This window comes from Acanthaster planci, linkage group LG08 (assembly GCF_054643075.1).
Source record: "Acanthaster planci isolate LZ-2023a linkage group LG08, COTS_SCS, whole genome shotgun sequence".
NCBI classification, from domain to species: domain Eukaryota; kingdom Metazoa; phylum Echinodermata; class Asteroidea; order Valvatida; family Acanthasteridae; genus Acanthaster; species Acanthaster planci.
In genome coordinates this window covers 20,899,568-20,922,822 of record NC_141784.1, presented here as the reverse complement: position 1 = coordinate 20,922,822, position 23,255 = coordinate 20,899,568, and the positions used below count along the sequence as shown (strand labels likewise).

At 41.5% G+C, this 23,255-nt stretch overlaps 1 protein-coding gene across 1 annotated transcript; it reads right to left on the bottom strand.

Moving 5' to 3' along the window:
- Positions 1 to 10,219: 10,219 nt before the first annotated feature.
- Positions 10,220 to 17,374, bottom strand: LOC147798476 (uncharacterized). Its single transcript, XM_087140278.1, has 2 exons — positions 16,886 to 17,374; positions 10,220 to 16,500 (listed from the first exon to the last, which is right to left on the bottom strand). Exon 2 carries the CDS (start codon positions 15,854 to 15,856, stop codon positions 14,759 to 14,761), a length of 1,098 nt encoding a protein of 365 aa, XP_086996404.1. The 5' UTR covers positions 15,857 to 16,500; positions 16,886 to 17,374; the 3' UTR covers positions 10,220 to 14,758.
- Positions 17,375 to 23,255: the final 5,881 nt, after the last annotated feature.

Genomic DNA, 23,255 nt, shown 5'->3' with positions numbered 1-23,255 from the left:
AGTCAAAGTAAGATAAATTGCCAATTTTGTGTTGTTCAGCTGGGTAGCAGTCTCAACTGGCTTGAAGTTTGCTACTTCGATTTGCACTCACGTCGTAATCCGAGCAACTAAGTAAATGGTCTGTTGATAATTGTAACAGGCGTCGACGCCACACTACGTTGACCCAAAATTATAGCACGACAAAACGTCTACTTGCATTTGTGCTTGTTATCTGTCCTGTAATGTTACTCCATACCGCAATACGCTGAAATACGTTCGCTAACACCCTTCCTGTTTCCCACATCAAAAAATCTCCCCAAACTAAGACCGAATATTGTTATGGCAACAATTAACAGACAAATCGAACTTCATGACATATGAAGCAAGATAGCACCCCCACCTTTGTGTTGGTCATTGTTTGATTGGATCCTCAGGAATTCTTTATAGACATGGGGGGGAGGTAACAATACTGTAGAGTGTGTACAAGGATCGGACATGTGGGGTGTGCCCCTCTGTCCCATATCTTGCTTGCGAATCCCATTACAAGAGCCACCTGTTGATATTTTTGATGTGGCTAAAGAAAAAAATAAAATTTGTTTCAAACTAGAAAAAAGACACTACAATGCTAACTAGTGAACGGATAAACAGTATCTCCAGCCAGTCTAGCGAGGCATCATGTTTCATTTTACTTGACGTTTGCGTGTGCATTTTTCTTAAAAAGTCGTGGAAGCTCCATGAAATCAATGCCGACGTCAATTTGGCGTCGGGCTTTTGATTCGTTTAAGGATCGACAACAGATTCTGCATCTGCCAAGTTTCTTAAAGACAAGGCATGAAGTAAGTTTTAAAAAAATGAATACATACTGCTGTGGGGGCCAGATTATAATCTCAACTTTTTGGTGAAGGCCTGATCTTTTTTATGAGTATTTGTGAAGTTTCAATTCTAAAGTTTGTTGTTACCATCAACATGACACATGTGGCTCTGTCTTGGGCGGAGTGGGGCCAACAAAATAAAAGTGCCTATAATATCCGTGGAACATTGAACGGACCTCATTCACCTGGTAGCCATTTCTGAGAATATTCCCTGGAACTCTTCTGTAAATTGCAATCTGTCGATGAAATTATCCATCATAGAAGACAGGTACAAAATTGGCTCCGGTTCTAATCTCAACATTCAAATATGAAGAGATAACCTCGCTTTCAATTCAATATGGCCGGTCCTGTGAATAAAATCTATTTGACAATTAAGGCAGAAGGCCTATGAATAGGCTTTTCTCAAATGGCAGCTTTCTAATGTATTTTATTGTATGTATTTCAATTTTCTAATGTATGTTCTATGTATTTTTAAATTGACTGCTTAAAAAGGAAATACCTGGTCCATGGTTGACTGTGATGTACAATTACGAGCAATGGAGGCACAGTCATCAATGTTTCAGCACAATTCAATTAACAGATGTAGTTCTAGAGGGGAAACAGGTTTCCGTGCAAACGGGAAATGTCACTATGTAACAGCATAGCAGTGCCAACTTTAACTGTAATTCCAAATCACATTGCAAAAACGAATAACAACAAAATTCGTTTCCTTATAAAACGGCGATTTTCTTTCATACGCAGCACCTGGTCACTCGGGCACTTGTATTTTTTCAGGCAAACGATGTTGGAAGAATTTTCCTGGAACAGGGCGATGAATTGTCGAGACGAAAAACCTTATAAAAGTAACACAAGCGGTTACATTCACAGGGAGATGTTGAGAAACTTTTACTCAATGTGTTTAGTGCATATTTAAGCCTTGAAAGGCTATTTCATAAAACCATGGTTCCTCTGCTGACTGATAAAGTACGTTGTAATATGTATCCGTGGAAGACACCGAGGCAATGAACCGTTTTGGTATTTAAAAAGGCAAGGCCATTCGAGACCAAAGTCAGTGACATCACGCCAGTTTGAGCATGTTCAGAGGGGGTGAATCGGCAAACGATTGTAATCTTCAGGGCCACGGGTCATGAATGACCTACACAAAGCTTCACATTGGTGATGCATTCCGCACAAAAGAATGGAAATCAACGGTCACCGCACTGTATATTTTGACCTCTTACAAAACCTTCACATTTTTATTTGATGTCTTGTGCACGTTATGACACAAAACTCTTCATTTTGCCTCCATATTTACATAAAACTTAGTGTACCATTCCCATGAAAGACATGCCAATCTGAATTGGAACGGAAAGGGACGAATGAAGGTATAATTGGCCAGCAGAGTGGAAAGGGTTCATGTTTTCACTGTGAATTGTCATTTAAAACAACCAAATCCTTTTAAACGACTACATTTGAAAGTTGAAGAAACTGCAGACAAACAAAACTGTCCCTGTATAGCTGAGATTGGGAAGGAGCTGAGGGACTGCACAAATACAATTTCTGGTTTAAGAAAATTTGTTTTCTACGTCTTGTATGTTTGTATCTGTCTGTTTTATAAGTTGTCCTGTTTTGTCTGTCTCTGTGTCTTGGGAAAAGTTGCAATGTTGTAGTTGGACAGCCTCTCGACATGTTTATTGTATAGCTTTTTAGGCAATCCTCAAGTCCGCATAATGATACAATATTTTTTTCAATTTTTCGTTTAACGGTTCTCTGTGTCTTAACCTCTTGTAGTTTGTCCTTTTCACCTTCTTTGTCTGGTCGCTTAATCTTACAAAATTGATTTTTAATACTGTTATAATATTTGCATTTTTCAATGTCCTGTATTTTGCCTGAGAAAATCAGCTAAAAATAGTTTTGCACAGACTTGGTCTCCCTTGGAATGACAGAATCAGTTCATATATTTTCATTTGTCGTAGAAATTGGAACACAAAGTTTGAAATAATTTCAGCTCACGCATGTCTTTGCATTATTTTAAACATGTAATCGTTTAAAATTAAACTCCTTTTGGATATAATCGTGCGTCAGTGTTCAGAAAGTGTACCCGATAACGTATTTCTGTGTCTTGTTATTAACACCAAAATGTGTCATTGTCTCTCAGTTTATTAACACATCAACACTACAACAAAGTGTCACAGGAAGGCGTTTAAAAGGCGTGTGTCACACCAGGGGTCCGACTTTCCCCTCAGTGGACCAAAAAAAAATAACTAACCAGTATGGTAGTAGGTACACAAGTTTTTGGAGGTCAAACAATCATACTTCAAAATCGATCAACCGTTTTTTTTTTTATAAGACAAGGAACATTTATTCTACCAACCCCCCCTACCAAAAAAAACACTTGTACCCAAAACCAGTTTCTAATCGAATTAGTAAAACGTGTAAATACCTAATTATATCCCCCCTACGGCCATTTCGTGAAAATAAATAAACAAATCTTTACCACTAATTAGTTAATTATTCAAGCCCCACCAGGCCACCTTCATAACAGTCAACAGTTTGCATGGGTGGAAGAATGCCCACGCTCGTGTACCATGCAGTTCTCTACAATATGTCTGCCAGCTCCTTGGAGTAAAGCTGTCTCCAGGTGGGTGCACGGATGAACATCAGCGCCTGGGCTGATCTTCCAGGAAGGTCGAAGGATGGTTCTCCCTGCTGACCTGATGGTCGGCCTTAAACCTCTCTGTACGGTTTCACCTCGAGCTGGGTGGGGTGGCTAGTTCACTAAGAACTGTGGAGCGATACTGGTGCTCGTTTATTCATAAAGATGTTTGTTCACTCAGAACAAATATAATGATCCCTTCGGAATGACGGTTGTTCACTCAGAACAAATGGTTTCCTCAGAATGAAGGTGGTTCACTCCGAACAAATGGTTCACTCAGAACCAGCAAGGTTTTAAGTTCCCCTCAGGGAAAACCCTTTGAAAAAGAATCCAAATAACCTGCAATAATTTTTGGCCATTTAAACACATCTTTTAAATGAGCTTACAATTATCTTATACAAAATAAGCATAAACATAAATAGAAACCAAGTAAAATTAACTTACAGTTTGATTTCCAAACTGGCTTTTCTTCAGGGCCACGCCCTATGTACAGTACATGTATGACATGTACCTCACCACACAGGTGGACTACCCTTCCATACACCACTAAGGCTGCATTGGTAGTGCCTGACAGCACACACACAGGGAAGTGCCTTGGACTATGTTACTCAAGCATGATTAATTTGCATAACATTCCTTGCCACTATGTATTCTCTGACAAATTTGGTTTTGAATAGCCCTCTACACTCTGCAGTGGGTGTGTGGGGACAAACTCAAATCTGAAAGTAACTCTTAGCCCAATAATTTTTCTTTCTACCAATATTTATATAACCACGGTTTTCACACATTTCCCAACTTGTGATGTTAATGTAATATAAACATGATTTATAAACTTCTCACATTGTGACAGCGTGCAAACATTAACTGTTATACTTGTTTTTAGGGTGTATATAAAGAAGTCAAGGACTGCGAAAAACCAAGCGCTTTTACAAAAAAATAAAGTCACATTAACACAATCAATTAATAGTTGTGTAATTGATGCTTTTCAAACACAATAATTAACATTATTAAGACGTCTATTACTTGAACCTCGAAATAAAGCAGCAAAGTTTAGCCAGCGTAATGTTCACATTGATTCATTGCACCTTTCCTTTTGCACATAAATATACTCAAGCAAGCAAGTGCGGAATCTACTATTTGCAATTATTCATAAAATCTGTTCCCTGTCTTTCGTGTTTCCAATTAAATAATTTGTACGATCTTGTTTAGACCTCATTACCATAGAAGAGAAGTGTGTACTTTGAAATCAAAGATGGCGCCATCATGACGTCACTCCGAGTCCTTATATAGTGGCTTTATGACATTCCGTTTTCCTAGCGCTTACGGGGCGCGACACATCCAGATCCAGCCATCCAGAGCTTGCGTGTACTCGTTCCAGACGTTGTCATCTAAGATTGCCATTTGTGCTGGATCATGTTGGCGCATACGGCCAATGAGCTTCTCCAGTTGGCTGTCGGTATAGGAGGGCGAGATCACGATGGTGGAGTCATTGAGTATATCGGCTGCAATCGCAGACAGGTCATCCAGGTGTTGACGATATGTGTTCATAATGATGGGCCGGTCGCTATCAGCGCATTGACCCTTACAAAGCATGACCTGAGTGGCAAGGACACATGCTGCTAGACACACCAGAAGTGTGTGAAAGGACCACTGGTGACCACGTCCATGAACTTGCCTGATATAGGAGCCCACAAGAGTAATTCCACCAGCCATAGTTTGTCGTACTTTTGACACTGTAGTGAAAGACAAACAAAACCGAAAAATCTAAAATCTTATAATTGTGGGCAAGAGTGGAAAGTATAGGTGTTGTAAGAAACATTTTATTCAATCTATTTATTCTAAGTCGACTCAATTAAAGTCCAACGAAACGAAAGCACAAGGATTAGATAACTAATAATAAAAAGAGAGCCCCCCCAAAAAAAAAACTGCTACCAAATGCTTAGTGATGCAAATGACCTCAAATGTACAAGTCTTAAAATCAAGGTGGTCCGACCTTTCGATCACTGCAGAATCTTTCTGAAATGACCTGGTCATTAGGAAAGAGTAACACTTCCCAACAGAAATCGAATATTCGTGTATGAGATTCAGCACAACCTAAAGGCCCGCTTCATACTTCGTGCAAAAGCGAAAACGAACCCGACTTTGTGACGTCAGATCAAATATTTGCTTTGCGAATGCGTAGAAGTTGAACACATTTCATTAATTGGAGTTAATTTTCGTTGTAAATTTTGTTGTGACGTCAAATTCGCTTTTCGCCTGAAGCACGAATAGGCCTTAAGTCTGTACTCGGCGGCTTGATTAAGGAAATACATATGTGTTGGCTGAAGTTTCCCCTTCTCCCATTACTTAAAAAACCAAAGGAGGGAGGGGTCGACTCCTGAGGGGCGTGGCCCCTGGCGTCATCCACCCACTATCCGTCTTTGAGAAGTGTTTCGCACGCACGCACGCATTGACGCATGCACGTAAGTATATTAATTAATTAATAATAATAATAATAAATACCTAGGTACAAGTACGTATAATAACGCTTCGCAGGATGTACCCCATAGTTTTCACGTCACTATATAGGTACGTCCTATTTTTCACATACCTGAGTAATAATACATAAGTACATAATGTTATTACTATAAGTATCATTCATCCTATAGCATGGATATAATTCATGCAGCCATCTATGAGAGATGTATTGCCGGTATTAACCGAACTAATACAGAATGCCTGGTGACAAAATCTAATTTATTTAAGCCAAGCTAGTGTGCTTCTGGTTAAAAACAACGTGTGCCCCCCAAATAAATTTCTAATACATTCTAAGAAAATTTGACTTCAGGTTATTCTCAAACCCGTCCAGATTCTCAATCCACTTGATATCATATTTTACACCCGGAAGAGTAGTTTCAAGTCATTGGTTTTAGACTTAAAGAAAAAAATGAAATGTTTATTTTCTCTAACTGTTGGAGACGGGGCGTTCATTAAGGGAAGTTGGCGAAATGAACACAGGATTTAGAATTTTATGTCGAAAACAAAAACACCCTTTCGGGGGTAATCCTCTTTGGGGGCGGGGACACAATTCATGACTGGGTGCAGAAAAAGAAATTTCAACGATATTATGCCATCAAACCAAAGTATTGGCAATTCTCTCTTATTTTGGCTTTAGCGGTCAAGTCAGAAAAGTTACTCAATTGAACGATTTCCACTTATTAAATAAAATATATTAATTTATTCTCTTGCTACTGTTTCTACTGGGACATTTGGGTGTGGAGAAATTCAAAGTAACTAAGGAACAACAATCCTTTTTCAATATTTCTCAAAACTTTGAAAAGAGAGTTGGGAGGTCTATTTTATGAACAAAAGCACTTTGTGAAATATTGAGGGGAATGGGCAAACCACAAAGAAAGATGATACTGAATGTAACAAGAAATAATATTGTGTGTTAATTAGATTTTTTTCTTAAAGTGAACGTTCAATAAGTGTGTTCTGCACATTTATTTGGTTGAATACAGACACAAATTTTATCTTTTGTGCGAAATCACTTTTTTCTCCAACTTATGGAAATATATTATTAATATTAGTTTAACGCCTAAAGCTGATGTCTGTTAAAATTTCCTCGGAGGACGAATGACTTTTCCTAAGTTATCAATTCAGTGTCTACAATATGATACAAAAAAGAGTCTGATTCCTAATCTTCTGTATACCCTTTTTATAACGCTGGGTAAAAAAGTGGTGAATTTCCGAGAGCAGAGTAGTTAGGCTTTATCTGCTTAACGATGTCAGGCCTGGTGCTAAATCAAACGAGCATAGGGCGGTAAGATTGAACAAAGTGGGCGGAGTAATATACACATCAGGGTTATTGTGTTGTTCTGGTCTCCACCTGTGGCCCCACGTTTAGCAGATCTTGTAATGGGGTAGGTCCTAATGGATCCGTCTATTAATGGCTGGTGTCGGTGGTTGAACAACTCCCCCCCACACACATCCTTTTTAAAATAGTTCCGCCGCTGTTGCCTTACTCCTTCACAGATGAATCCAATACTTTTTTGGGTAAACACACTGTAGAGATGTGCAGCAATCGAACCACCTTCCGTGAAAGGGTTGAAAAGTTTTGCTTAGAAAATTGTGACAGACATTTAACAATCTTCCAATCAGGCAGCAGCAGTACCTTAACCCTGAGGTTTGTCTAATTTAAATGGTGATCGAATGGAACAGCGCTGATAAACAAGCTACCAACACGGCTACACTCAGACTATATAGTCATGAATAAAACGTGATGTATTTCATGCTATTCCGTCCCAGATTATACAGTTGCGAATGAATCATTAATGTTTTTTAAATCTGATTTTTTTATGTTATGTATTTTTAAGGGGTGAGACATTGACGCTGTTTTCAAATGCAGAGTGACTAAAATCAATTGAACCTTATTTGATTTTGAAGTGATTTGGAGAAAGAATACTTCGAAACTAAGCTGCGTTTCGCCACCACAATTTCCGCCTGTGATTAATGTTTACATTAAATACCACGAAAACTACAATTTAACTTGTGACAAAAAAACACATACCGATCCACTAGCCCCATGGGGATGCTATTATGTCGGCAAATAAATAAAACTAAATCTAAGAAGGGGAGCAAAAAAGTTTTTTCCCCTTGCGACAGGAGCTACATGCCCTGTGTCTCAGACGAGACCATTACCGTAACCAGGCGCTTTTATGACAAGGCACGCTCACTCCTCAAAATTATGTCAGCTGGAAAGTATCCAGCCGTAGAATTCTAAACAGACTAACATTAAATATCCAGGCGCAAATCGAATGTACAGGATTAGAGGAAAAAGATTTCAGTCGTCCAAACGCAAAGTTCTAAGAATGCATTTGCATGGATCAAGGGAGTGATTTTTATATAATGAATACATTAAACAGTGCTTTAGCGCTCTTTATTATATCAAAATCAAAATAAATCAAAATAACTTTGCCCTTGGTATCCATTTGACATTTTTCTCTCATAAATCACAACAGGCCCATCCCCCCCCCCCAAAAAAAATAAAAATACACAAACCTGGTAATGTTGTAGAAATGAATAATTATATGAACTGTTGATCAAAATCATTTCAGTTAGATCGCATTTCAGAAATAAATGCTAGAAATAGTTTGGAAAAACATGACGGACGGTTAAAAAGTTAAGATTTTGAAATTTTCATGCGTTTTGATAACACTTGGTGACACAAAAACAAGTAAACATTCCACATCTCTGCCCGCCAAATTCCCCTTGGGTGTACTTGGCTTTGACAAACTAAACGGCTCGCTGTAAGCGCATAACTTTATGACAGGAGTTCCGTACAAAATAAGTAGCCACTGATGTAGCAAGCAGACTACTGTTTGTGATTGAGAAGACGCACATAACATGGCACACATATATACAATGGTGAGAAATTTTGTGACCCGCTGTTTCAAAACCAGGCTGATCTCTTGAAAGTGATCCATAATAAGTCTACATTTTGTCTGCAGAAGGGTATATACCGGTAGTGAGGCCTCTAAAAAGTCAGTGAAAACATAAACAGTGGAAGTTCCACTTTTTTCAGCCTAGTTTTGGGGTAGTGGGTCACATGGAGATCACGAGTGGGGTTCATCCTTTTCTTGAGTACTTGATAAAAATCTAATGCGCGTGAAAAATGGCCCATGGAGTACATGGATATAGGACACTACCCAACAATATTTGCTTCAGAAAAGCTACTGAGGATGATGCAAATTAACTGGTCAAAAGTGCCTGATTATTGCGTCTTTGAAAAAAAATTGGGGGGAACAAGGAAATACTACACTTTGCCATAAATTACACAGCTAAAAAATTTTTACCGTCTCTCTGAGAATTTTTGATATTCTCATAGTAGCTAGTGAATTGCTTAGTACAGCTCTGCATTAACTTGAATACTGGAACATCTACCAGCGCTATATGCCCTGGGTGTCATAGAATATATGGCATGGGGGCTTAGAACCTATGGAACATTGCATCTTGCCGGCTGCAGGTGTTTTGTTTGTTTTAATTTAAGTAACTAGTAATTAAGCTGAACCTAAAGTGCTGTTTTATATTAACCCCCGCTCATGAAATGACAATAGTTGAAGATTAATTTTTGGGATGAGGGAAAATGATTTCATTTGTCTGTCTCAACCTTACCTGAGTTTCCTCTCAATCGCACGCCTTAACGATTTTCCCGGGTTGTGCGATAGTGCTGGCCTCCGGCTCGAGACTGTTGAAACAATACCCGATGTGTCTGGTTGTCAATCGAAGACAGCAAGCCAAATCGACGGGTAGGACCGACAATGTGCAGTTTGCAACAGCTAGATAGTTTACTTCGAAGTACCTGTCCCGTTAGTGACCAGCCAAGGACGTTCACTTTACTTTTGAAGAATTTTATCTTCTGAGCGCCCTCACGTGTTGTCGAAAGAAAATGCAGGTTTTCAGTGTATTAGACACCAGTGGGAAAAGATACTTCCGATTTTAGAAAATTGATGAAAAATTAGTTGCAAGGCATGTATACTGGCAAAACTACAGATGGCCCAGCGCGTGGGTGATTTATTTTCCACGATAAATGTAGCGGCAGCGCTTGCGCGCCCGCTGGGGGCGGACCCTGACGATCCGGAGGGGGAGACTGGTCTCCCGGTAAGGGATGGATTGGATCAGCTTGTAACACAGGTCGTCAAATAATCACCTCCAATTTATTCGTCAATGGAAAGAAAACCCTATAAATTAATACAAAAGCATGAACCCTAATGAATTACATAAGTGCTTTAGTTGATTCATGGACAATAACTAAACAACAATGACATCAAATGCAATGGTGTACGCGAAACAGACGTTCTGTAATGGCATGAGTGCGTACTGCTTATACATATCACACATAATATATAGAAGCGAATATGCTATTTAAGCTAACAGCACAACCCAAATTTCTATTCACGGTGGCTTTGGGGCTTTATGCAAATGCACTGACCACGTGACGGTACAGCGCGAAGACGATGTACATGTCGAACGTTTATAAGTGACCATAAATGGCAACGTATAATGGATGAAATTACAAAATACCGGCGCTAGGATATGCCAAATACCCCCCAAACCCCGACTCACCCAGACACCACGGGTTGCGAGACCTACAGTGGTCTGCAGGGCCCAGCAACTCCAAGGGAACAGGCTGAAAACTGTCCGAAATGGTCCCGAAATGTTGCGCTGTCTCCACCGAGATGGCCACGGAAAGAAAAAAGGACTAGACGTGGTCGAAGGGTCGGTAACGCACACTGGGCAGACCGGCATATCCAAGCGCGGTATAAATAGTAAAAATGTTGACAATGCCCGTAATTACAATAAAAATGAATCCAAGCGTTTTAAAACAGATAATGAAGTCGGTGGAAGGTATTCCGGCTAAATCTTATGTTGTCATGATAGAAATTAAATGGAGCTAATTCCAATAGAGGCGCAAGGCCACGTCAACGTGAAGGGTGAGGGGACCCTCTCAGTTGCTATGCAACAACGTAAACATTGAAAGGATCTTAAAGGCGTATACCATGTGCATGTAGATTATACATGATAAATATACGGGCAACTCCCCACAAGTTCCCTACTTTGACACCATACGCCCCAGGATGGTGATGTTAACAGCATAACGCCGGGAATAACCTCACATAATATATCACTGATGTAAGATAAAGTTTGGAGACATAATACCGAAATGGGATTCCCCTATCCAGGGTAAACTTGTCTAAAATGATTTATCCTCAAAAGACACTCATTGGTGATCACTTAACGGCTGTCAATCACTTTTTTTTTTAAAGTACAAAAGTATAAAACATGTTAACAACATCCGATAAAAGTGATGCAAAAGAATGTGTGATCATCGGTGAGGCACAGCCTGTCTCTTTTTCAAGAGTGGACACCTTTGATCTTCTTCGATATAGCCTAGCTAAAAATCGTAGTTGCAAGGGAAAAATATATGTATTAGTTCTACAAACTAGTGAAAGCCATAGCGAACAATGGCCTATCAAGTCTTTTCACAAAAGAGTGCCCGAACAAATATACATTGAGCGGTTCAGACATTGCAAAGCCGTCGAAAAACAAACGAGGGCAAAATAACAAAGTAACAAGGGTACTTCAGAACTTGGTCTTAGGTGCTTAGTCTAACTCTAAACTACATGTACCAATATATTACATGTATAACATGTAATATAAATGCAGTGATAACAGTTACGGATGTGCTCCCGCACATGGCAACTCATCCCTGGCCAGAAGCAACGCCTTCTAATGAAATTAAGGGTCCTGCCAACCCCTTGGTGGCCCCACTGATCGTGTGACGCCTCAAGAATAACCCTTCGCAACCTCTTTGGAACTAAGAGCTGAGTCACCTGACCAAGTCCGGGGTCCTCAACAAACCTATATAGCACACCCTTACACTCTATCAAGCGTGACCACTCTCGGACCCATCCTTTTACCTCTGCATTAGAGCTATCAGCATCAGCGTGACCTTGCCCAGGGTCCCAGCGGCGATTCCAAAGACCCCACATAACTCCAAGGGCCTCATCTTGTTTCTGCATTGTCGCCAAGTCAGAGTGGGAATATGATGGGAACACCGAAGGTGTCACCAAGGGAGCGTCATCATCAGATGCGCTCACACCTCCTGCACAATCGGAATGGCCTGCTGAGGCAGGCCTCAGCTCTACGGGGACAGAGGTACTTTCCGCTGAAGTTTGAAACACACACGCCGCCCCAACATCAGTCACCTCAGGGGGGTTCCGACTGAGTGCATCAGCACATTTATTACTTCGACCTGATCGATATCTTATCTCTAAGTCGAACGGGGCCAACTGAGCAGCCCAACGCTGCTCAGTTGCACCTAGTTTGGCTGTCTGCAAGTGGGCAACAGGACTGTTATCAGTCAAAACCAGTGTATGCCTACCCCAAAGATACTCTCTGAATTTCTCTGACACAGCCCACTTTAGGGCAAGAAGCTCTAGCTTAAAGCTAGAGAGGTCAGAATAATTTCTTTCCGCTCCCCTGAGCCCTCTGCTGGCATATGCTACGGGGTGAAGACAACCCGAATCGTCGCGTTGGGATAGACATGCCCCGAGTCCCTTAAGGGACGCGTCAACTTCAAGCACAAAGTCCCTGTCAAACTGAGGGTAGGCCAAAACTGGTGTACTGCAAAACGCGCTCTTCAAGGTCTGAAAGGCTTCATCAGCTTCCTCTGACCAAGGCAGGGTCCCCCTAGAGTTCCCTACTTTTTCTGGGGCCTTGCCACTCAGTGCATGCAGGGGTGCTGCAATTTTTGCAAACCCCTGCACATAGCGCCTATAGTAGGACGCTAGTCCCAGAAATGAACGAAGCTGATCAAGGTTAGTTGGAGTCGGCCAGTCTCTGACTCTCTCGATCTTGGTAGGATCTACAGCAATACCCTGGTCACCGACAATGTGACCAAGGTGGGTAACGGATGTGCGGAACAACTGACATTTAGTGCCTTTTAACTTCAGGCCATGGGTCTCAAGCCTACTGAACACTTTGTCCAACCTCCTTAAATGTTCCTCGAAAGTATCCGAGAAGACGAGCAAATCATCCAAGTACAATACACATTCTGAAAGGTTCATGTCGCCAAAGATCAGCTCCATGATCCTTTGAAAAGTACTTGGACTGTTGCAGAGCCCCTGGGGAAGACGAAGGAATTCGTACAACCCCCAAGGCACTCTAAACGCAGTCTTGGCTACCGAGTCAGGATGCATGGCTACTTGAAAGTAGCCATGCGCTAGGTCGAGAGAAGAGAACAGCTTGGCCCCTCCGAGTGATTCTAGGGTCTCATCGATCCTAGGTAGCGGAAAAGCGTCTCTATGCGTTTTAGCATTAAGACACCTATAGTCGACGCACAGTCGCAACTGTCCATCTCTTTTCCTAACCAGCACTATTGGGCTAGCATACGGACTCGCTGATCGCCGGATTATCTTACGGTCAAGCAGATCCTGCAACAATTTCTTCACCTCTGATATCTGACTTGGTATTACTCGGCGGTAAGGCAAGTTAATCAGCCTTTCATCTGAAAGGTGAATCTCATGCGGGATCAAATCACAGTAGCCGAGATCAAATTGACCCTTCGAGAAAACATTCTGGTGCTTCCGAATCAACTCGGCCGCTGACAGCGCATCTGTGGCATTTAGACTCCTACGACTAATACCAGGAGGCAACAAGAATTCTGTACCATCATGGAACACAAACAACTCCCCTTGCTGATCACAAGAACCCTGCACACCACCATGCCCAGGGGATTCCGAACTCACCGGCCCAGAACTTTCAGCATCAACATCCGTCACGTCTGGCACACCTGCCACAACATTGTGCACGGACACATGGAAGCAGTTATCAACAGAATCAACCACAACCTGCTCTGTCAAACAAGCATCACTCACAGTACCTATTTTAGTGGAAGGTGGAACTACCAATGGATTGGGGCTTGTATTCGCGACCAACAATGACAAATGAGGTCCATCCACCTGCTGCAGACCCTCAACAATGTGGCACGCACCCTCTAGATCACGTACTCCACAATGAATTTCATCCAATGATGAACTAATTGGGTAAGGTTGGACTAACATAAGTCTACCTTGCGGGTCGACTACTGACCCACCTAGTAGACAGTGAATTTCTCTCACGGTCCGTGGTTGGATTGTCTCTTCACCACGTGTCAAGACGTCAAAAATGGTGGTCACAGGTTCCCTTACCCCTCCATCTGCACCAGCAGACGTCATGGATCGGAACCAACGAATGGCCAAATCCCAGTCCGAGTTTGGCCGACAGACCTCCAGAAACTTTGCATTGGATGCAACCTTCCTAAGAATGTTACACCCCAGCAAAACTGGGTATTTACTACTCTTGTCCCCAGGATCGGGACAGAGTTTACTACTAGAGACTACAAAACTGGCACAGAACCTCTGGCCTAAAATCTCAATTTGTGTCTCCAAGTAACCCTCAAGTGGTATTTCGAGGTGATTCGCACCCATCAATTTGAAGAACCCACCCACATCATCCAACTCCCCAACTACCTTAGCCAAATGGCCATGGTAGAACTGTGATGATATCATCGAAGTCTCGGCTCCAGTGTCCAAAATACACCTTGCCGGAACTCCATTGATCAAAATCACAGCAGTAGGACTGCTGGCAGAAAGCTTACGCCTGTCAGCTTCTACACAAACCCTACTTGTATCAGAAGTAATAGGACTGAATGTGGGCTCTTCATTAACACTTTCCTCCAACGTCTCGCCCTCTACGACGGAGGCGACATGTTTCCCTGAACATGTCTGTCAGATGCTTTTGCCTGGCTACCAGTTGGCTCTTTCTCTGCGCTAGCCTTCAAGTCGTACTCTTTCTTGAAGTACTTTTCAACTGAATGCCCGCTCTTCTTACAATAAGTACACTGCACAGGGGTTTTCCGATTCTTCGGAATTTGTTTCTGGTTTGCTTGGTCAGCAGTACTCTGACAAGCAATTGTGTTTGTCAACTTCTGTATCTGCTTTAAGGTTTCCGCTTGCTGTCGCGTGAGGCGCTCCACTGCTTCGCGCAGATGCTTCTGGCCCTCGATCAATGCAGTAAGTAACTCGTGATCGCCCCCTATACGCGCAGTCTTCGAAGAAGAGGTCACGGCATCCACATGCGGAGCCGCACCATTCATGTCAGGCACAGAACATGTCGGTGGGCATGTTCTTGCTGGTTCACCATCAACATCGCGCAAGATGTTCAAAGCAAGCTCCCTAAACTTGTAGAAAGGGAGTTCAGGGTTCTCATGTATAAGTCGACGAAGCTCGCGCTTCGTTAACACATCACGCGCACCACGCGTGAGTTGTTCCTTAAGAGCACTTTGTTTGAGTTTACCCAGTGCCTCTTTCTCACTTTGGTCTGTGGAAGCCGCTTCCATGCGGTCATATAGTCGCATGAGTACCCTACTATAGTCCTCCAGGCTCTCTCCCTCTAGTTGATTTCGGGAGTAAAATGTGCAGTTCAGTGACTGCACTGTCTCCTTGGTACCAAATCTAGACCTAAGAAGAGCCCGAAGTTTGCTAAACTGGTCTTTCTCGGTCTTTGGACAGCAGCGAACTTCTTCTTTTGCGTCACCACCGAGGTGATCTATTGCTACCAACAACTTCTCGTCCTCAGACAAGCCCAATTGACGGGAATAAGTTTCAAGATCGTCAAGCCACTCAGTCAGGGTCGGGTCCCCAGATTTCCTTGGGCGCCCGTTAAATTTCGAGAGCTTAACCGTCGAGGCCCTCTGGTATTTGAGCCCTTTAAAAGCATTGGCCAGAGTTTCTGCCAATGCCTGGTTCGACTTTATTATTACATCAGCCAAACCCTCAGGTGTCGCCATGGTTCTAGTCTGAAGTCAACTAAAGTCAAAACGTCAGAGTGACAAACAAACCACGTACGGGCCACCAAAAATAACAAGAGAGGCAAAACCTCTTAAAATGCAATCACCAACAGAGCTACGTACTAATACAAGCACTATGGTATCAAAATACATGTGCTGACAAACTGCTGGGCACCCCGGGCAGTTACAAGAAAAATGAGATATACAAGTACTCCAATAAACATGTAACATGTAAGAAAAATGACATTTAAATCAGGAAATTGTCTTAAGAACACGCATAGCCTTAAAAAAAAGGCAGGCACTCACATGTGATTACCTTTACAGTAGAAAGTGCATTTAAGCAAAAAGGTGTTATTACACAATAATAATAACAAACTATAACCACAGCGTGTCTTAACAAAAAGCAGTCTCGTCCCTCATCACACGACGGTATCTGGGGTACAGTAACATCAAGCTCCACATTCATCCAATCCTGTCTACGACGCCAAGAACTTGTAGCGGCAGCGCTTGCGCGCCCGCTGGGGGCGGACCCTGACGATCCGGAGGGGGGAGACTGATCTCCCGGTAAGGGATGGATTGGATCAGCTTGTAACACAGGTCGTCAAATAATCACCTCCAATTTATTCGTCAATGGAAAGAAAACCCTATAAATTAATACAAAAGCATGAACCCTTATGAATTACATAAGTGCCTTAGTTGATTCATGGACAATAACTAAACAACAATGACATCAAATGCAATGGTGTACGCGAAACAGACGTTCTGTAATGGCATGAGTGCGTACTGCTTATACATATCACACATAATATATAGAAGCGAATATGCTATTTAAGCTAACAGCACAACCCAAATTTCTATTCACGGTGGCTTTGGGGCTTTATGCAAATGCACTGACCACGTGACGGTACAGCGCGAAGACGATGTACATGTCGAACGTTTATAAGTGACCATAAATGGCAACGTATAATGGATGAAATTACAAAATACCGGCGCTAGGATATGCCAAATACCCCCCAAACCCCGACTCACCCAGACACCACGGGTTGCGAGACCTACAGTGGTCTGCAGGGCCCAGCAACTCCAAGGGAACAGGCTGAAAACTGTCCGAAATGGTCCCGAAATGTTGCACTGTCTCCACCGAGATGGCCACGGAAAGAAAAAAGGACTAGACGTGGTCGAAGGGTCGGTAACGCACACTGGGCAGACCGGCATATCCAAGCGCGGTATAAATAGTAAAAATGTTGACAATGCCCGTAATTCAAGTACAATAAAAATGAATCCAAGCGTTTTAAAACAGATAATGAAGTCGGTGGAAGGTATTCCGGCTAAATCTTATGTTGTCATGATAGAAATTAAATGGAGCTAATTCCAATAGAGGCGCAAGGCCACGTCAACGTGAAGGGTGAGGGGACCCTCTCAGTTGCTATGCAACAACGTAAACATTGAAAGGATCTTAAAGGCGTATACCATGTGCATGTAGATTATACATGATAAATATACGGGCAACTCCCCACATAAAGAAAAAGGTTGAGGGGGTGGCTCCCCCGCCTCTTTAAGAGTAAAGGCATAGGGAATTTAATGCAACAGAATGCCCGTAAACAGTCTTTTTTCCTCGAAAGGTAGTTTTCTTAGCTGCCAAAAGCCAATCAGATATGTAAGTTCAAATTATGGATGAAATTTACGTCAAACCCATCAAAGCATCTTTCTTGGTACTGTATTTCCTAAACAAGTTTGGCGTCAGTTCGTGGAACAAAAAAATCAGTCTATGTCGCGTCAGAGTCTGATGTACGCACACACTACCAGGTGTTTGTGAAACTGAATTTGTTGCAAAGGCGGTTTACACGAACCAACACCCACTTCCCAATTAGTGTTAGTTCGTTGTGTTGGTGACGATATTTGACTAAATTCACAGAATGAATGTTAGAAAATAATTTGTAAAAGGAATTGGCAATATATTGCACAACTGTAGTAAAACCATAATCCATTTATTTCATGTGTTGAAGTCTAATGCACTGATGTTTAGTTGACCTGAGTGCACTTTTATTCATTTTTGTTGGAAGAGTTCTTCAAAGAAATTGACATCGAGTATCCGCTTTGAGCTACAGACAATATGAAAGTTGGGGGATCCCTCACTGATCTTCAAAGCAAAACAACCTAATTCAGGCGAGGAGGGTTATGCAACACCCTCTTCCAGGCGAGGGGGGTTATGCAACACCCTCTTCCAGGCGACGGGGGTTATGCAATACCCTCATCCAGGCGAGGGGGGTTATGCAACACCCTCTTCCAGGCGAGGGGGGTTATGCAACACCCTCTTCCAGGCGAGGAGGGTTATGCAACACCCTCTTCCAGGCGAGGAGGGTTACGCAACACCCTCTTCCAGGCGAGGAGGGTTATGCAACACCCTCTTCCAGGCGAGGAGGGTTATACAACACCCATCGCTTCAGCACGTCATAACTTTCTCAAGTTCCATTGTACGCAGTTGTTGAAATCAGCATACATGGAGTTAGGAGCTCTAAGTTAAGAAGTGGAATCGGGAGTTTTTTTTTATCCTTTTCTCTTGCAAAAAGTGAGCCCCCCCAGGTCAGAAAATCCGATTAAAGATTATGTAAAATTGGTTTAATCAAAAATAACACCTTAAAGCACGTCTTTTAAGACGTGTGGGGTTTCATGAACCTCAAGCCTAGTTTGTGGCGATTGCTTCAGTATTAGACATGGAAATTCACAAGTGATTAGTACAACACAAAAGACCCTTTACAACTCTTAAGTGTTAATTTTGAGTCTTAATCAGTAAGTAAGTGGAAATTATTACATTCTAAATTAACTTCAGTTTAACCATGTATTTCAAAGTTTCTGGAAGATTTTTGCAGACTTTTTGAATGTCTGTTTTGGGCTAGAAATAAAAAAAGATGAGCAAATAAGACTTTCACAAAGCCCCTCTTTATCAAAACTACTAATACCATATTTCAAATTACCGCAGACTTGCCCACCTAAGTCAACTATCTGTGGCTTTTTCCGCATATTCAGTTGGGGTAAGGCCTAATTTTCCAGAGAACGGTGAGACATATCTGTGTGACTGCCGTGTTTGTTCATCATTTCAGAAAACAGACACGTTTAAAACGAACTAATCTAATGAAAGAGATTTCTGCACGCCAGTTTGAAGGCAGTACTGTTGGTACTGTTCGCACAAACCAACAGTATTTCGTGGAAAAAAATTCTGTTTGAAGTATACTGGAAATATTTGATTGGTATAACTTATAATTGCGATATTTCTTGATTGAGAATAAATCTACAGTTAAACTTCAGTACAATATTGTTCATGTATTGAGTTACGTAGTGGCCGAGGAACTGATTTTTTTTATTAGAACATAAATAAATGCATAAATTTACCATTACATTTGTAACAATTATTACATAAACCCAATAAACAGGTAATCCCAAGTAATTCTACACACAATACCTGCACTTTTTAACCCTAGAACAGTTTAAATGTAAATTTACATAATCACGTTTACTGAGTTATAGGGAAAACTTAGGTGTTTGTTTTCTCAGTAAAAATTTACCAAATTTTTATGAACAAACTTACCCAACACCTCTTTGTAAAACTTCAATTATCAGAAGGTTCGTATGGCTCATTGCAGTTGTGTAAAATTTTACACAACCTGGGTATTTTTCTCTGTGTGTAGTTATATACATTTAACTTTGACTTCAATATCATCCTTAAAGGTTTCTGTACCATGAAAGTATATAGCTTAATTCAAAGAATGGAGCATACAATATTGCAACAAAGAGTAACACAAGATTTGTTTCTTTGTTGAATTACAAAATTTTTCTTACATGTGTAAAACCTGTTGTGCTGAGGATTCTGGCTACTCAGATGCTGTTTTGGGGGGAAAACTTGGACAGAAATACAAAATGGCAACATTCAAACTTGAGAAGATAATTATGATGTACATTAAACGTTTCAAAATTATTGCAATAATTACCCAATAAGACAAACTTTGCAGATGAGGCAGGCAGTAAAGTTGACGAAAAATAAGCCAGCAGTATGACGTGTGTACCGCGACCTTGGACAGCCGAACAGAGAGCCGTATGTAGGCCTACTAAAGTAGAGGATACTGCATTATTGAAACATGTGTAGTCTTTGTTATCTTACGAGACACAACTGGAGATACACTGGTAACGAATAGAAAGTATTCTCAAGTAAATTTGGCTCAACGGCAAAACGGTTAAACAGCAGTCGACTAGTTAAGACCTTGCTGCTGTCTTGAAGCGAGCTGTCGAGAGTCTATAACAATATGCAGGCGTGCTGGTTGAGTACCCGTATCAAGTGAACGACTGAGTGTCCGAAAACATCGAGTCGACAGCAAGTACCCTCTTCATCCTTGTGAGGGTCACTTAAGACCGGGAAAACCGTGTGTTTTGGGCTATAGTTAGCGCTGGGAGGTCTGGCCTCACGTGGTTTGTCTGACATGGTTTTGAAACTTCACTCCTCTCGGCTTTCAAATAGTCTGACATGAAGATTAGCCACGCGTGTTACTGAGAGTTAAAGTAAGAGTCAAAGTAAGATAAATTGCCAATTTTGTGTTGTTCAGCTGGGTAGCAGTCTCAACTGGCTTGAAGTTTGTTACTTCGATTTGCACTCACTTCGTAATCCGAGCAACTAAGTAAATGGTCTGTTGATAATTGTAACAGGCGTCGACGCCACACTATGTTGACCCAAAATTATAGCACGACAAAACGTCTACTTGCATTTGTGCTTGTTATCTGTCTTGTAATATTACTCCATATCGCAATACGCTGAAATACATTCGCTAACACCCTTCCTGTTTCCCACATCAAAAAATCTCCCAAAACTAAAACCGAATATTGTTATGGCAACAATTAACAGACAAATCGAACTTCATGACATATGAAGCAAGATAGCACCCCCACCTTTGTGTTGGTCATTGTTTGATTGGATCCTCAGGAATTCTTTATAGACATGGGGGGGAGGTAACAATACTGTAGAGTGTGTACAAGGATCGGACATGTGGGGTGTTCCCCTCTGTCCCATATCTTGCTTGCGAATCCCATTACAAGAGCCACCTGTTGATATTTTTGATGTGGCTAAAGAAAAAAATAAAATTTGTTTCAAACTAGAAAAAAGACACTACAATGCTAAATAGTGAACGGATAAACAGTATCTCCAGCCAGTCTAGCGAGGCATCATGTTTCATTTTACTTGCCGTTTGCGTGTGCATTTTTCTTAAAAAGTCGTGGAAGCTCCATGAAATCAATGCCGACGTCAATTTGGCGTCGGGCTTTTGATTCGTTTAAGGATCGACAACAGATTCTGCATCTGCCAAGTTTCTTAAAGACAAGGCATGAAGTAAGTTTTAAAAAAATGAATACATACTGCTGTGGGGGCCAGATTATAATCTCAACTTTTTGGTGAAGGCCTGATCTTTTTTATGAGTATTTGTGAAGTTTCAATTCTAAACAGGTACAAAATTAAAATCATTTAAAACAACCAAATCTTTTTAAACGACTACATTTGAAAGTTGAAGAAACTGCAGACAAACAAAACTGTCCCTGTATAGCTGAGATTGGGAAGGAGCTGAGGGACTGCACAAATACAATTTCTGGTTTAAGGCTTTACGAGCGAATTCTGAGGGAAATTATCATTATCAAAAATCATTTTCACCAGCAATGCCACCTGTCAATAAGGAGCATTGTGTTCCTGGTGCATGCCACTCATTAAATAAATCCACAATTGCCACAAATTAATACTCAAAAAGAAGAAAAATAAGCTAATTTCTTTTAATTTAAAAGTTACATAGCCGGTTCTTCTTTTCCGATAAATGTCTGTATGTGAGAAGACGCGCGTTCAACTTAGAGCTTTCTTCACATTTATAAATTACGACCGCATTTTTGACAGGTAATAAGCTGCCAAAGGGTGATACAACAGACGCCATATAATCAAATAAAATGCACATGGGATTATACAACACTTCATTCTAAGTGTTGCTTTTGATGAAATCTACAGGAGCCCTGCTTCAATCGTCATACCATAGACATACTGAGCACTTTTCCAAGACAAATGGGATCTACAGAAGCTATGCTTGTTATTTGGTTTTGACATCAGACACAGAGCAGACAGAATGTTTTGTGTGTGTTGGTGCTTTCATATGTATGTTTTCGGTAGCGCAGTCTACCAGTTCTCACCAGCACCTTATAAAAATAGACAGAATATGAATTTGTGGTGGTACAGGTGGGCGTATTTGGGATTTTTTGAGGGGGGCATTCGTCTGTGATGACGAACCATTAAAGGAAGAAAGGGGCCAAGTCTGAGGTATTTTAAGCAAATCTGTCATTTTCATCCTGTCTCTTCGACTTTCCTTTCTCCCCCTTCTTTTCATTCTTCATTTCTGTTCAGGGGGCCACGCCCCCTTGCTTCCTGTGACGCCATATTCAAGGCTGCTATGTGATCATAAACCAGTGCGTGGAATGGAAAGGAATCCGTAACACAGAACAGCACAGCAGTTATCCACAATCTTTACTTCATGTTGCTGGCTTCTTACCTTATGAAAATAAAATAACTTGCTTCTAGCTGGCTTCTAATATACGCAAACGTACTCCACAATGCCAGAACGACATTGGACGAACAATATGTCGAACAACCATGTGTCGAACTGCCAACATTGAGAAGACTGGTGCACGCAAGTTCTATTATTTTTGCCAACACTCAGCACGAGTGTGTGTAGACAGGCTGATAAAACGCCCTCACGAGACAAGTCCCACGCACGAAAATGCATAGATTTTAATGCGCTGACGCTCAGCTTCAGCCTCATCCAGTATTCGCTCGTCACCCAGGGCCCCAACAGGGCGCTGGGAAGGGCTAACGACCTTGCACTGTGACTGGCTACATTGTGGACGGCCTGTGACCGTGAGGTTACCATTTCCTGTCAGCAAAGCTTTATGTAAATCTTTTGGTTCACCAACGGCAATACTTTGGCTAATTGTCAGCCATAAAAACATTGCCTTGGAACAATCACAGTGTGGTAAATTATCTTTTCACTACGTATCACTGATCACATGTCTTTTGGCGATCATATTTCAAATCATTGGTTGTGTTGATCATTTTGAATGAATGAATAAAGTGTAGTTACAATATTTTCAGTATTGAAAAAGAAAAAGAAAAAAATATCGAATTGATAACCACCGCTGGTGTAAGGCATTGAGCGAACTCGTGCGTCTTTCATAAATTCACCCACAATGCTCCGCGCATCTTTAGCTGTGACCTGTGTGACGTATCTCCTACACCGAAATTTGTGCAGAGCCATTAGCCGTTCCCAGCGCTCTGTTCGGGCGCTGGATGACAAGCGAAAATATAGTACAAAACCGTGTACTAAACGTTGGG

Bases quoted from the DNA above. Each gene is read 5' to 3' on its own strand.
- LOC147798476 (XM_087140278.1), bottom strand. From the start codon at position 15,856: ATGGCGACACCTGAGGGTTTGGCTGATGTAATAATAAAGTCGAACCAG.